Source organism: Lepidochelys olivacea (assembly GCF_965140295.1).
Source record: "Lepidochelys olivacea isolate rLepOli2 genome assembly, chromosome: 2".
NCBI classification, from domain to species: Eukaryota; Metazoa; Chordata; order Testudines; family Cheloniidae; genus Lepidochelys; species Lepidochelys olivacea.
The window spans coordinates 39,539,861-39,554,134 of NC_140412.1; the positions used below are offsets into that span (position 1 = coordinate 39,539,861).

The 14,274-nt window shown below is 38.4% G+C and overlaps 1 protein-coding gene across 2 annotated transcripts in view; it reads right to left on the minus strand.

The window, feature by feature from the left end:
- SPAG1 (sperm associated antigen 1) overlaps positions 1 to 14,274 on the minus strand; it is a 67,355-nt gene that overhangs the window by 21,206 nt on the left and 31,875 nt on the right. For both annotated transcript variants that reach the window (XM_084620955.1, XM_084620954.1), the window contains exons 11-13: positions 12,158 to 12,577; positions 11,650 to 11,749; positions 8,679 to 8,831 (exon numbers count right to left, since the gene is read on the minus strand). In XM_084620955.1, coding sequence (XP_084477081.1) covers positions 8,679 to 8,831; positions 11,650 to 11,749; positions 12,158 to 12,577 — 673 coding nt within the window. The remainder of the gene's footprint in view (positions 1 to 8,678; positions 8,832 to 11,649; positions 11,750 to 12,157; positions 12,578 to 14,274) is intronic.

The window sequence follows — 14,274 nt, forward strand, 5'->3', positions numbered from 1 at the left end:
TTTACAACTTAACTTCAATTTTAAAAATATTACTGCCCTTCAATTCTTTCACTAAAATTATTTAAGCAGTTATCAGTAAAGAGACTAATTAAAAAAAAAAAATCTGATAGGCCAGGTCTACACTATCACTTACTTCGGTATAACTTTCGTCAGTCAGGGATGTGAATAAGCCACCTCTCGACTGATGTAAGTTACACCGACTTAGGTGTGGACAGTGCTATGCCTCTTGCGGAGGTGGATTTATTTATGCTGATGGGAGAGCTCTCTCCTGTTGGCATAGAACATCTTCACCAGATGCGCTACAGCGGTGCAATTGCATCAGTGCAGCTGCACTGATGTAGTGCTTCTAGTGTCGGTTTGCCCATAGTGCCCAGTTTAAGTAGCATTGTCCTGAATTTTTTAAAAAGATCCTTAGTTTTTTTTCCTTAGAGTCTTTATGCTCTTTGTTGGTATTTATACAGGTCTTTTCAGCAAAGGAGAAACTCACATAGGCCTGGCCAGTAAAGCATTTAAGCATGTGATTGTTTGGCTGGGTCAGGGCCTCAGCTAGTGCGTATTGAGAGTTCCCAGCCTCTTGAAGGATTGAGCCCTGACTCCTGCTTAATGTATAAACTAAAACTGGAATTATTTTTTTTTGTTAATTTATCTCAGATGTGAAATTAAAGGCACTGCTTGTAACATTATATACACTAGTTTCAGACACAAATGTACTTTTTACAGCAGTTGATGCCACATTAAATACATACAACTACTTTCTGAAACACTACTGCAACTCAAAGTATGTATTACATTGTATTTTAAGACCTTCTTGCTCTACAAGTCTCTAATTAAGCATGAATTATTATCCCCATTTAAAAAGTAAAGAAAATATATTTAAAATGGTCTCTTAACTTGATTCTTTTCTTAAAGAAGTGTACTTTCACTGCTCCCAAATTGTAGGCAACTAGTTTATTCCAACCCATAGCAGGCCCAATATAAACCCCATTAAAGTCAATACGAGTCACCTGATTGACCACAATGGGCTCTAGATTAAGACCTAAATAAATCAATCTAACCTATAAAAAGCTTGACAACACTGCTATACATTTTATAGCATCTTTTAAAAAGAAAATATTAAATATTAATGAAAATGGATTAGAAACTTTTCTAAATTAAGAAAAAAGATCAGGAAGAGCTTAGGAACCAATTCTTGAAGGAAAATTCTGCACTGTCCAGTAAATTATGCTACATTCAAATTTTATTTCATAATCTTGCAATCTGCAGGCGTATCAATCCCATCACTGATGCAAAAATATATTATTATATATGACAAATCCTTTTTCATTAAAAGAAACAATTGATATACATCTGAAAAGGATTTAACAATGTTGGATGCAACATTAAAAATGAGGTTGGCATGAAAGAAAGTAATCCAGATTGACATTTCCTGCCCTTGACTTTAGTCTTAAAAATTGTTACAGTGCAGTATTTATACACTGAAGGGGTTTTTAACATTATAGTATAACTACAGATGATGAACAGTTAGGGCCCAATCCCGGTCTCCTCACTCCCACAAGACCAGAGCCATCCCATGCAATTCTGGGGCTCTACACAGCCCCCCCGTGGTGGGGGTGGGGCCCCAGGCTTCCACGGGGGGGGGGGGGGGGCTGGCTTGGGGGGAAGGGGAGAACCACCCCCCAGCACACACTGGTGGCATGGCTGAGGCTGGGTCGCTGCACTCCCACTGCTGGTGAGTGCAGGCCCAGCCTGGCTGCAGAGCTCTCAGGAGTGGGGGCGGGGCTGGGGCGGAGCAGGGGCAGGGGTTGGCCTGCACTCACCAGCAGTGGGAGTGCAGACACCCAGCCTCAGCCATGCCGCCAGTGAGTGCTGAGGGGAGGGGCTGGGGTGAGGAAGGGGCCCAGGGGAAGAGGTTGGGGGGAGCAGGGGCTGGAGCAGAAGGCAGCTGCGCAGGGCACCAGGAAATTTGGTGCCCCAAATTTCCTGGTGCCCTGCACAGCTGTGTGCTTTGCATATGGGTAAGGACGGCCCTGCACAAGACCCTCAAAGGTCTACAAAAAGACTCTATAAGAGGTTGTATGCAGTGCTGCTGTACCAGTGCTGGTCCCAGGATATCAGGGACAAGGTGAATGAGTCAATATCTTTTAATGGACTATCTTCTCTTGGTGAGAGAGACAAGCTTTTGAGATTCTACAGAGCTCTTCTTCAGATCTGAGAAATGTACTCAGTGTCACAGCTAAATCTAAATACAAGGTGGAACACATTGTGTACATAAATAGTTAACATATACTTCAAGGGACCATTCAAGGTGAATTGACCCATTAACACCTCTACAGTCATGGGGCTTTCCCTGAACAAGCGGCATCCCAAGTCTGGGAAACACTGCATTAAAGGATCTTATGATGAACACATCTGGTATGTTTCAGAGTAACAGCCGTGTTAGTCTGTATTCGCAAAAAGAAAAGGAGTACTTGTGGCACCTTAGAGACTAACCAATTTATTTGAGCATAAGCTTTCGTGCATCCGATGAAGTGAGCTGTAGCTCATGAAAGCTTATGCTCAAATAAATTGGTTACTCTCTAAGGTGCCACAAGTACTCCTTTTCTTTTTACATCTGGTATGTATATGCAAGCTCATTCATCCTGGCCAGTGAATAGACACACTAGATTTATGGCTTATTACAACTATCTGTAACCCACTAAACACCACTCCCAGCTTCCCAAATGACTGAAGATGTGTTAACAGGCCACTTTACCTTGAATGGTCCCTTGAAACAGGTGTTAACTACTTATGTTAAACAATCTATTACACCTTGTATTTAGCTAGGACACTGAGTACACTTCCCAGACCCAGCTCAAAAGTGTGCCTCTCCTACCAACAGAAGTTGGTCCAGTAAAAGATATTGCCTCATCCACCTTGTTTCCTATAAGAGGTTGTAACTATATTTACACAATATATTTTGTGTAATACAGATTACAAAAAAATTGCACTATTTTACAGAATAATAGACTGAAATGGATGCTGATACATTGATTTGTATGAGGTACTGTTTTATGTACTATATTTATGTGCTATGTTGATTTATGCAATTTTTTTCAAATTTTAATCTTTAAAAAAAACGTTTGCATCATACTCAAAATACAGGCAGCACTCACTAATTCCACATTATCACCTAGCTGCTTAATTTCTTTTCAAGCTAATGAACAAAAAAGTGTTCTTCTCTAAACTAACAATTGGTGCCTTTCAGTAAGAGATATGTAAGGGTACATGGTGTTGTTGTTTTACTGAGTTATAATTTTATTTTAATCTAGGCAAAATATTCTCTCACTCTAACTTGAATGAAGTAGCTCATATAAAATTAAGGGTACTATGCAAGTTGAATAGCCCTGACCTTTGCTTTGGTTATTTCACTGTAAAATAAGCCATGTTACACAGAAGGCAGATCACAGTATTTAGATATTGTTCTGAGTAAAGAGCAGAGTAACTCCACACTGAACCAGGACCCTGCTTCCTCCCTGCTCAGCCTTTCTCCATTTGTGGCTGTGTGCCCACAATCGTGCGCAGAGGGCCTGACCCAATGGGCACTGAAGTCAGTGAAAAGACTCCTGTTGACTTCAGTGCATACTGAATCAGGCTCAAAGGGAGCAAGACTGTATTTGTCCCTGATGCTTATAAAGGATGCATGGGCTGGAGGGGTGGCTCCTTGTATCCCACACCCCATCCAGTCACTCAGCCGTGCTAGCGACAGTCTTGCACCAGGAATGGTGTTTTACAAGAAAACATTCAGATAGTCATGTTGCAATACTGGGATTTACTGGGATTTATCACAAAGATCCATTTTATATATAGGGCTCTACCAAATTCACGGCCATGAAAAATGTGTCACGGACTGTGAAATCTGGTGTCTCCCACAAAATCTGGTCTTTTGTGTACTTTTACACTATCCTATAAGCAATATTTCTCAAACTGGGGGTCCTGACCCAAAAGGGGGTTGGCAAGACTATTGTGGGGGTTACGGGATGGCCACCCTTCCTTCTGCGCTGCCTCCAGCTCCAAAGGCAGCACTGATGCCAGCAGCAGTGCAGAAGAAAGAATGGCAATACTATACCAGGCTACCCTTACTTCTGTGCTGGCAGCAGCGCTGCCTTCAGAGCCAGGTGTCTGGTCAGCAGCTGCCACGCTCCAGCCACCCAGCTCTGAAGGCATAACAGAAGTGAGGGTGGCAATACCTCATCACCCCTATAACAAGCTTCTGACCTTCTTTTGGGTCGGGAACCCCAGTTTGAGAAACACTTACTTAAAGGCTTTACATGTTTATATTTTGCCGTTTTAAAATACATATTCATGCTTTGTTACAACCCTGTGAAATTTCAGATTTAAATATCTGAAACTGTGAAATTCAAGATTTTTAAAGTGCATTGACCATGAAATTTATGAAAATGAACCATGAATTTGATAGGGCCATGTTTATACAGTATACTTTTCATATAAACGTTTGTAACAAAAGCTGCAGAGTTGTTCTGATAAAGTTTAACAACTGGTATTACAGGAAACATATTGGAATTTGAGTCAATTAGAACGAGAAGTCCATTTAGTGAATGGAAGTGCATATACACACTCCCCATGGCCATAGCCTATAGACTCCTTACAATAATTAAAAAGGAACAGTAAAAATATCAGTCAATTTAACAGAAATTTTTAAAACAAAACAAAAAACTAGCCACAGAAACCTGATGGTATGCAGTCAATGGTAAAATGCCACTGATTAAAAGCCTCACTGAAAAGAAGCTTACCAAACCTGGGTTCTGGAACCCCATTATAGGGAACAGTTTCCATAAGCAAGGTCCCTCAGATAAGAGTGCTTGCTACCACTCTTGCAGGGTAACGTATCAGGCACCAAAAAAGAAGTCATTCAACATATTCTAACCAACATGACAAACTCTCTTATTAATGGTGGACTGCAAAACAAAAATAAATAAATTGCTCACACCCTTCAATGCTTTCTTTATGATGTATACAGAATCTCAAAGTTTTATTTTAACAATTCTGCTTGTCTTTTACATGACTAATAATAGGAACCTCAGGAGCTCCATTTTTGCTTGTAAAATTTTTGGAGGACTTGGTTATTTAGGTCAGTCTAGAAGATAGCCTGAATAAGATTCCCCTTCACCTAGGGGTGAAAAGATCAGCAGGTCAGTCAACTTCCTGTGATATCACCAATCAGATCCCCTGAGGATCTTAAAAAGTTCTCCAATAAAAATAGGAAGCCAAGACCTGATATTCCTAACATAAAAGACATGTAGAAAAATATTATTTAAAATACATTTTTGAAGTTAACCCTTTATATCAAAAAGGAACAGGAAAGGTAGAAATGCCACCTTTTTTCCTTTGCAATTCACTTCTTAAACTGTTTCTTTTAAAATTATTTCTCTTCTTCACTGAAACTGAGTATTTTCCTTATTTGGTCAGCTATTTAAATTGAATTTAGAAATGATAAAAATTTTAAAATAAATAAATTGTATTTAAACTTACGCAAGAGGGCTATGCTCTAAAAACAAAATCTGAAAGCCAAAAATGAATTACCAGCAAAGGAGGAGAAGGAAGAAGCAGCTGAAATAAGATGAAGGGTTGCCAGGGAGGAAAGAGTAATGAGTAGAGAAGCTAAAAGCATAAGGAAGGCCTAGAGAGGGAAGAAAAGGGAAAATGTTAAGGAAGAAAAAATAGGAAGCTTAAACATTAAGTAAGTTACAAGAATGTCAATCAGGGGAAATTTCTAAAGTGCCTGTTTGTAAATGAAAGATAGTGATACAGGAGGTAAAACCATGAACACCAATTGTTTTACATCCGTAATTTCACCACACCAGGAACTCATCTAGTACCAGATGTAGACACTGATGTACTAGCAAGTTTACTCTGCAGTTAAAGAGAACATCCTTTACAGAAAATGTTAACCTAAGAGCCTTTCTGGTGCACACACACCTACAGTAGAAGTTAAAGTTATCATTTGCTTTTCAAAAAGCATAGGGAATAACCTCAATGCCCCGTCTTCCTTTATAAAACAGGTTCTAATACTGAATGTTGAATATATGTGGGCTATTGCTCAATGCATACTGGCTTCTCTGTTCTCATACACAATATTTACATTAGAAAAAAAGCAAATACAGTTTTGTGATTCATAGAATTACTTACTGTAAGTTAAAGGAAATAAGTATGACAACGTTTGAAGTATCAAGCACAATTCTGTACACTTTTGTTCTAAACATAATTACAGAAATTAATGATCTGCAGTTGGCAGCACAAATGATGGGGTTTTGAAACTATTTAAAAGGTTAGAAAAATTGTATCTCTTAGACTATACACTGTGTAGACAGTGACTATAGCTACCAATATGTTTGTACAGCTCCAGCACATCAGGGCCTCAGTCCTCATCAGGACCTTTGGGCGATACCAGAATATAAATAAGAAAAGAAGGGTAGACGTTATAGTGTTATCTCACCTGGTAAAGACAAAAGTTAAGAAGGGGAGGAAACTGAAGCCCCACCCAAAAAAAGTAAAGCCATTTAAATACAGCTGTAGTTAAAAAAAAAAGCACTGAGGTTCTATGTATATACCTTCTCAGTAACTCCCATATTTAATCTGCTCTGTATTCGAATATCAATAACTAATTTTTTTTTTTTTAAAAAGGTGATGCTACCCTCATGGGGTGTATGAGGTTCAAATCTCATACTCTGGAAAAATATTGTTACCCTGTCATAAATATAAAGGGAAGGGTAAACCCCTTTGAAATCCCTCCTGGCCAGGGGAAAGCTCCTCTCACCTGTAAAGGGTTAAGAAGCTAAAGGTAACCTCTCTGGCACCTGACCAAAATGACCAATGAGGAGACAAGATACTTTCAAAAGCTGGGAGGAGGGAGAGAAACAAAGGGTCTGTGTCTGTCTGTAGTCGTCTTGGCCGTCTTGGCCGGGGACAGAACAGGAATGGAGTCTTAGAACTTTTAGTAAGTAATCTAGCTAGGTATGTGTTAGATTATGATTTCTTTAAATGGCTGAGAAAAGAATTGTGCTGAATAGAATAACTATTTCTGTCTGTGTATCTTTTTTGTAACTTAAGGTTTTGCCTAGAGGGGTTCTCTATGTTTTTGAATCTAATTACCCTGTAAGATATCTACCATCCTGATTTTACAGGGGGGATTTCTTTATTTCTATTTACTTCTATTTTTTATTAAAAGTCTTCTTGTAAAACACTGAATGCTTTTTCATTGTTTTCAGATCCAAGGGTTTGGGTCTGTGGTCACCTATGCAAATTGGTGAGGCTTTTTACCAAACCTTGTCCAGGAAGTGGGGTGCAAGGTTTTGGGAAGTATTTTGGGGGGAAGGACGCGTCCAAACAGCTCTTCCCCAGTAACCAGTATTAGTTTGGTGGTGGTAGCGGCCAGTCCAAGGATAACGGGGGTAATATTTTGTACCTTGGGGAAGTTTTGACCTAAGCTGGTAAAGATAAGCTTAGGAGGTTTTTCATGCAGGTCCCCACATCTGTACCCTAGAGTTCAGAGTGGGGGAGGAACCGTGACATACCCAAACACTGAAATACAGCTCCCCAGAGTTCCATCTCACTTTTACCGCTGGCAGCTACATGTAGAAGATGCTACACATTTTAGTATTTATGAATTTGGTCTTGAATATAAGGGGCACTTAAGTTGTATGGCAAGAGAGTGAGATTCTCTCTTGTCTGCTTCAGTGTTAAATAGATGACCAATGCAGACACTGAAACAAGAGAGTTTGGCAGACCACTAGCTTAGAGACCTTTCTGTCAAGAACATCATGTGAAATTATTGTTCTACTCCAGCCAAGATAGTATTTTGTCATCTAATACAAGAATAAAGTTATGCAGACCCAAGTATTAAGGGCAAAATTCTCAAAGACCCAATGGAAGACCTCAGCTTTAACATTTTGCCCTCCCCATATACATGCATCTCTCATTGAGGTCAGCAGAGTAGAGAGAGGAGGATATTGGGAGTCGGTATCTGCCATGCAGAACTTGCAGGAGATTTCTGCCTTAGGTTATAAAATTTAAATCACATATAAAGGAGTAAAATATCCACAACAAAACATGAAATTTTGCTGACATGGATTAAAATCAAATTTTTAATATAGTTCCAGGGAAGTGGCACAAGCCACTAATAAGCTACTGTTGACAAGTGGTAGCACAGTGAAAATCAATAGGATCTCTGTGCAGGCTAGAAGATGTCAAACATTGGCACTTCAGGGATCAGGAGTCCTACAAGTTTCATTTTGCTGCTGTCCTCACAGAATACAGAACACAGAATTAAAAAGAAATGAGGAAAACACAGAACAAGAGAGGAGGAACAATACAGTGTGGGTAAAGGACTAACGACAGAACAGTAGAAGAAAAAAGATGGTACATTCACAGGTGCTGAAAGCAAAAGAAAAGTGCCCCCTTCAAGTTCACATTCATGGTTTAATTGTAGAGTGAATACAACAAATGGGAAATGATGTTACTGTGAACACAATTAAGAACAAACAATTGGTGTTTCTGTATATACTTCTAACTCTGAGGCACATAGAAGAGAGGGAGTAGATAAAGGAAAACAAATAAAATAAAAAATCCTATTTTTCCATTCAGCATCTTATAAAAACACAAAAGTCACAAATTGAGGTTACCTATTAACACTGTCATTTGCTGCCTGGATCCCACTGTCTATCTGTAGAACCATTTTATAATCAACATACGCCTGCCGATATCGCTCTATGGACTCATATGCCGTTGCCCGTCGCAGAAGAGGTTTAAGGGAAAATGGATGAAGTTCCAGAGCTCTTGAGAATACAAAAGAAAAAAAGATTACAAGCAGTGCAGGGCTCAAAACAGAATGGTCATGTAAATCTAATGAAGCCATCCAATGATATAAAGAACTATACATAGTACGTCCATTATTTCATTTTGGGGTTATCTTGACAAAATAGGAAAGCTGATCTGGAGTGGTTTATTACCAACTAAAAAGAACCTTCGAAATGGGAATGTAGCCATGTACATGCTAGTATATTTTATTACAATGTATTTAACTTAAATTTGTTAACTCCGTCTGGTAACCTACTTCCTCCACAGTGAACGCATTTAAGGCCCATGATACTTAAAAGCATCTTAATGTGGTTATTCTGCTTAATCTTAATGGGATGATTATTCTGCTTAATTGGTGCTTAGATCTGTGTGGATCTCAAACTTATGCTTGTTCTGTCTGCTTGTTCCTCTAATAGCTTTCAGTTCCTCCATAGTTGTAAAACATGAATAATACAAGCAGTACAACACTGCCTGTTGGCTGTGATCAACAGGCTAGCATACAAGGAAAAAATGGACTGTTTTGGCAGGATGTCTCCCAGATGCCACTGCTGTTGATGCAGTCAAGCACCAAGCTCAGTCTCTAGGGCAGCACAATGAGCACTACTTCTAAACTACATGGACTGCTCCAGTGACATGATGGGTTCACAAAAGCACAAAATGCCCACAAAAGCATCACTATTTAAATAGTGTCTTTTGTTAATGGGACAATAGGAGTATTGCGATTTAGAAGATTCTAGGCAGCTAGATGTTAGGATATGTACTCCTGTATATATCTAAATAATGAAGACAGTTGTGTTTAAAAGCTTCCAAGATCTCTTCTACTGCTAAGTACAGTTTAGAATAGCAATTATGCATCATTCCGTAGTACTTACCAAGGCTCAACTACTGCTCTTAACTTTCTTTTAACCTTGAAAACACTAATTTTCAGGTTCATAACACCTAGAAATTTGGTGCGATCTATAGGGTAGACACAAAGTCAGATGGAAGGGGTGCATTTCTTGGGGACTACCAGCATCTGGGAGGTGAAGCTAGCCAGTAAGCATTTCCAGGGTATAGCTGGAGGGTAATGTTAGTCAGCTGACAGGTTATGCCATAGCAGTAATATGGGGAAGTGGAAGCTAGTATAAGGGAGCTACATCCTGCCTTTCACAGACAAAGGGTAAGTTACACCAAACCAAGGCCCTTATGCGGAAGAGGAGCTAAGAGGATTCCTGGCAGCCTCTCAAGAAACAAATATTAAAAGACAAATGTGTAAAACATTTTTGGGGTTTGGTTTTGTTTTTTACATCAAGAATACAAGCACTATGCCATCCCTGACCTTGCTGAAGTCAATCATTATTAAACCTTACCCATTTCTGTTGTGCTTCGTACAGCAAATCTAATGGACATATACATATTTGTTTAATATTGTTTCTATTTCCGATTCTTCCTAACTTCTGTCTAATTTGTTGTGTCTGCTCATTATGGCAGAAACCATACCTCTGTCTATACAGAAAGTGTATAGCATATTATGGGTAGTACCATAAATTAGTATTATACTGATGATGATGATGATGATATAGGTTTCCATTAGAGAGAATACAAAACACAGGTCACAGTATTGTTTTCAATGGCAGAGTTATATTCAAAGAAACAGAACAAGCAATTTATTGCTATAATTTTGTAACTTTATTTGGTCAGTAAACGTCTGTCTTTTTCAACTATCTTATATCTTCACTAATTACAACGAAGTTTAAATTATGCAGAGTATTAGAAAGTATATGAAAAAAACCTGCTCACTCTTAGAAAACTCCTAAAGCAGATGGTAGACTATATACAATATGTTAGCAGCTTAATTAATAAAAATTCAAAGCTAAATCTATATTATTATATCCAGTTATTAATATTTTTATATTCTAGGGGTGTGTGTGTGTGTGTGTCACATTCTGGGGTGCAATCCAGACCAGTGAAGAGTTCTGTCACCTCTTATCCTGCAACCCCAAGTGCCTCACAATGCCTTGTTACTATGACTCTCTGCCTGGGACACCCACTGTAAGCAACAAACATGCACTCACATCTACATATTGAGCAGCCCAGGTCCAATGCTTTGGATCCTGGAGCCTGCCTGGTAAGGCAACTCCATGCTCTCCACTGGTCTGGTTTGCACTCCAGAACGTTACAACCTGGCATTACAAAAGTGGCTGATGAGAGCTCTGACTGTATGGTATCCTGTTTAACCCCTAAAGCCTTACACTCAATCACTGCTTATGAAATTCAACAGAAATTTTAGGAAAAACAGCAATACTTTAAAAAAAAAATGTGGGTTTTTTTGCAGGGGGATTGAGGGTACCTGACCTTCAGCCAATGGTGCCCTACAACAATGCACCATAAGTAGACAGCAGAATTCTAGCTGAGTTTCTGAACACAATTGTAACACAGATTGTGAATATGTTGAGTGTACATGCAAAACAATTTCTACTGTAAACATACTTAAAAATGGTTTCAAACAAGGTAGAGCCTGTTTTCATTTAACGTTAACATTTTGTTCATTTAAGCCTTCCATGCATTTCTATGTACATTTGGGAAGATTTAATTGTCTTTAAACATCAACTTATTCAATATTCTTAAAATTACCTTTCCCCAGTAGTGAGTGATTCATAACATTTTAACAGATAAAGATTCCTGTCAATATGACAAGGAACTAGCCCTTCCTTAGAATGACTTAGTTAAAATAGTATTTTAATAACGATAAACCAATTAAAAATGTTTAATCATCAATAGGAATGTTGTTTCCCTACAAGAAAGAGTGCTGTTTACCTGTTACAATCTTGAATGCAGTCACTGCAGTTGCCTTCTTTAAGGTAACATGCTGCTCTATTTGAATACAAGATACTTAGATCATCTCGACTTTGTACTCCTAAAATTATATGCAAGTACAATGAAAGTTCATTATTTAAATATCATTGAATTAGAATAAAAAAAGACTATAGTATGTTCTGAGTTACACTGCACTGCTGCAGTTCGCTGATGATGCAAAGCTTCAAGGAGCTTTTTATTCAGTATGTCACCTACAATGCATATAATTATCTTAGTACATAAACATATGCAAACATCCCTGTCACTAAGAATTATCAATCTTTCTATTCATTTCACTCTACTGTACTTTATGTGACTCATTTTGTAAATTGACTTTATTATTCATCACAAAGGAATTTACAGCCTGTCAGTTTCTGTCAGAAATCTGTGGATAGGCTATGAGGGTTAAATTGTGGTTCTTTTAACAATAATAGCAATTCTACTCTTTTCATAAGGTAACACAACTCACCTAAATTGATGACATTTTCAATTGCCTCTGAGTACCTCAGCACAGCCTCTCCAAACTGTCCATTCTTAAATAACTCATTTCCTTCACTTTTCAGTTTTGCTGCAGTAGGAGGAAGCAAATTAGAAGTGCTTTTCCCAGCTGATGACGATTCTGTCCCATGTGAACTGGAGGTTTCCTTCTTTACATCATTGCTTTCATTCTTTTTTTTACCATTTAGATAACCATTAACTTCACCTTCATGGTCTGGTAAATGTTCAATTGTCTTTTTCTCGGATATGCCTTTTTTTACTCTCTTCTCAGCGTATTCACTGTGCTTCTGCATCTCTGACTTACAGCCACCTCCTTTGCTGGAAAACTTTTTTTGTACATTCCCCATTTCACTTTTAGTTGGAATCTCGCCTCCAAGTAGTACACCAGTTTCTACAAGGAAGTTAATCAGCTAGGTCAGAGTTTGCATCATTGGAAGGAACTATTGTAAAGGCAATAGAGGGGTGTATACCAAAGTCCACAGCATGAAATACTTCAAGAGTCTTCCTTTATAAAAACTGATTTGCCACAGAAAACACTCAGAATACAGATTAATTTCGAGTAATAAACAATTCCCAATACATAGTAAGAACATAATACTTTCTTGTCAAATCTGTTTTCTCCTTGCTGAAGAACAACTTATAGCACTCCCCTTTTCCTACATAATGGAATGGTACAGAATTTACCTTGAATTTAACCACTTAAATACTGAATGTTAAATAAAAAGCTGACACTAATTTACATGAAAATGCAGATTTACATGGTTTCAATCAGCAAATCACAATTACTTGTCATGTTAGAATTAATACATCAGCAGCAAATTAAATTGCTTTACTAATAGTTCCTGAGAAAATATTACAGCTATCAAAAAAATTAATCGCGATTAATCGCACAGTTAAACAATAATAGAATACCATTTATTGAAATATTTTTGGATGTTTTCTACATTTTCAAATATATTGATTTCAATTACACAAAATACAAAGTGTACAGTGCTCACTTTATATTTATTTTTTATTACAAATATTTGTGCTATAAAAACAAAAACAGTATTTCAATTCACCTCATACAAGTACTGTAGTGCAATTTCTTTATCATGAAAACTGAACTTACAGTGGTAGAATTATGTACAAAAAATAACTGCATTCAAAAATAAAACAATGTAATACTTTAGAGCCGACAAGTCCACTCAGTCCTACTTCTTGTTCAGCTGATCACTCAGACAAACAAGTTTGTTTATATTTTTAGGAGATAATGCTGCCCACTTCTTCTTTACAATGTCACCTGAAAGCAAAAACAGGTGTTCGCATGGCACTGTTGTAGCTGGTGTCGCAAGATATTTACGTGCCAGATGCACTACAGAATCTTATGTCCCTTTATGCTTTGACCACCATTCCAGAGGACACGCATCCATGCTAATGATGGTTTCTGCTCAATAACAATACAAAACAGTTTTCAGAGTAGCAGCCGTGTTAGTCTGTATTCGCAAAAAGAAAAGGAGTACTTGTGGCACCTTAGAGACTAAAATTTATTTGAGCATAAGCTTTCATGAGCTACAGCTCACTTCACTGGATGCATTCAGTGGAAAATCCAGTGGGGAGATTTATATACATAAGGAACATGAAACAATGGGTGTTACCATACACACTGTAACAAGAGTGATCACTTAAGGTGAGATACTACCAGCAGGAGAGTGGGGGGGGGGGGGTCAGAGAAACCTTTCGTAGTGATAATCAAGGTGGGCCATTTCCAGCAGTTGACAAGAACGTCTGAGGAACAGTAGGGGGTGGAATAAACACGGGAAATAGTCCACACAAGAGATCCATTTCCTGGACACTACAGTGCTAATAAGCGATGGTCACATAAATACCACCCTATACCGGAAACCTACTGAGCGCTATTCCTACCTACATGCCTCCAGCTTTCATCCAGACCACACCACACGATCCAATGTCTACAACCAAGCTCTACAATACAACCGCATTTGCTCCAACCCCTCAGACAGAGACAAACACCTACAAGATCTCTAGCAAGCATTCTTACAACTACAATACCCACCTGCAGAAGTGAAGAAACAGATTGACAGAGCC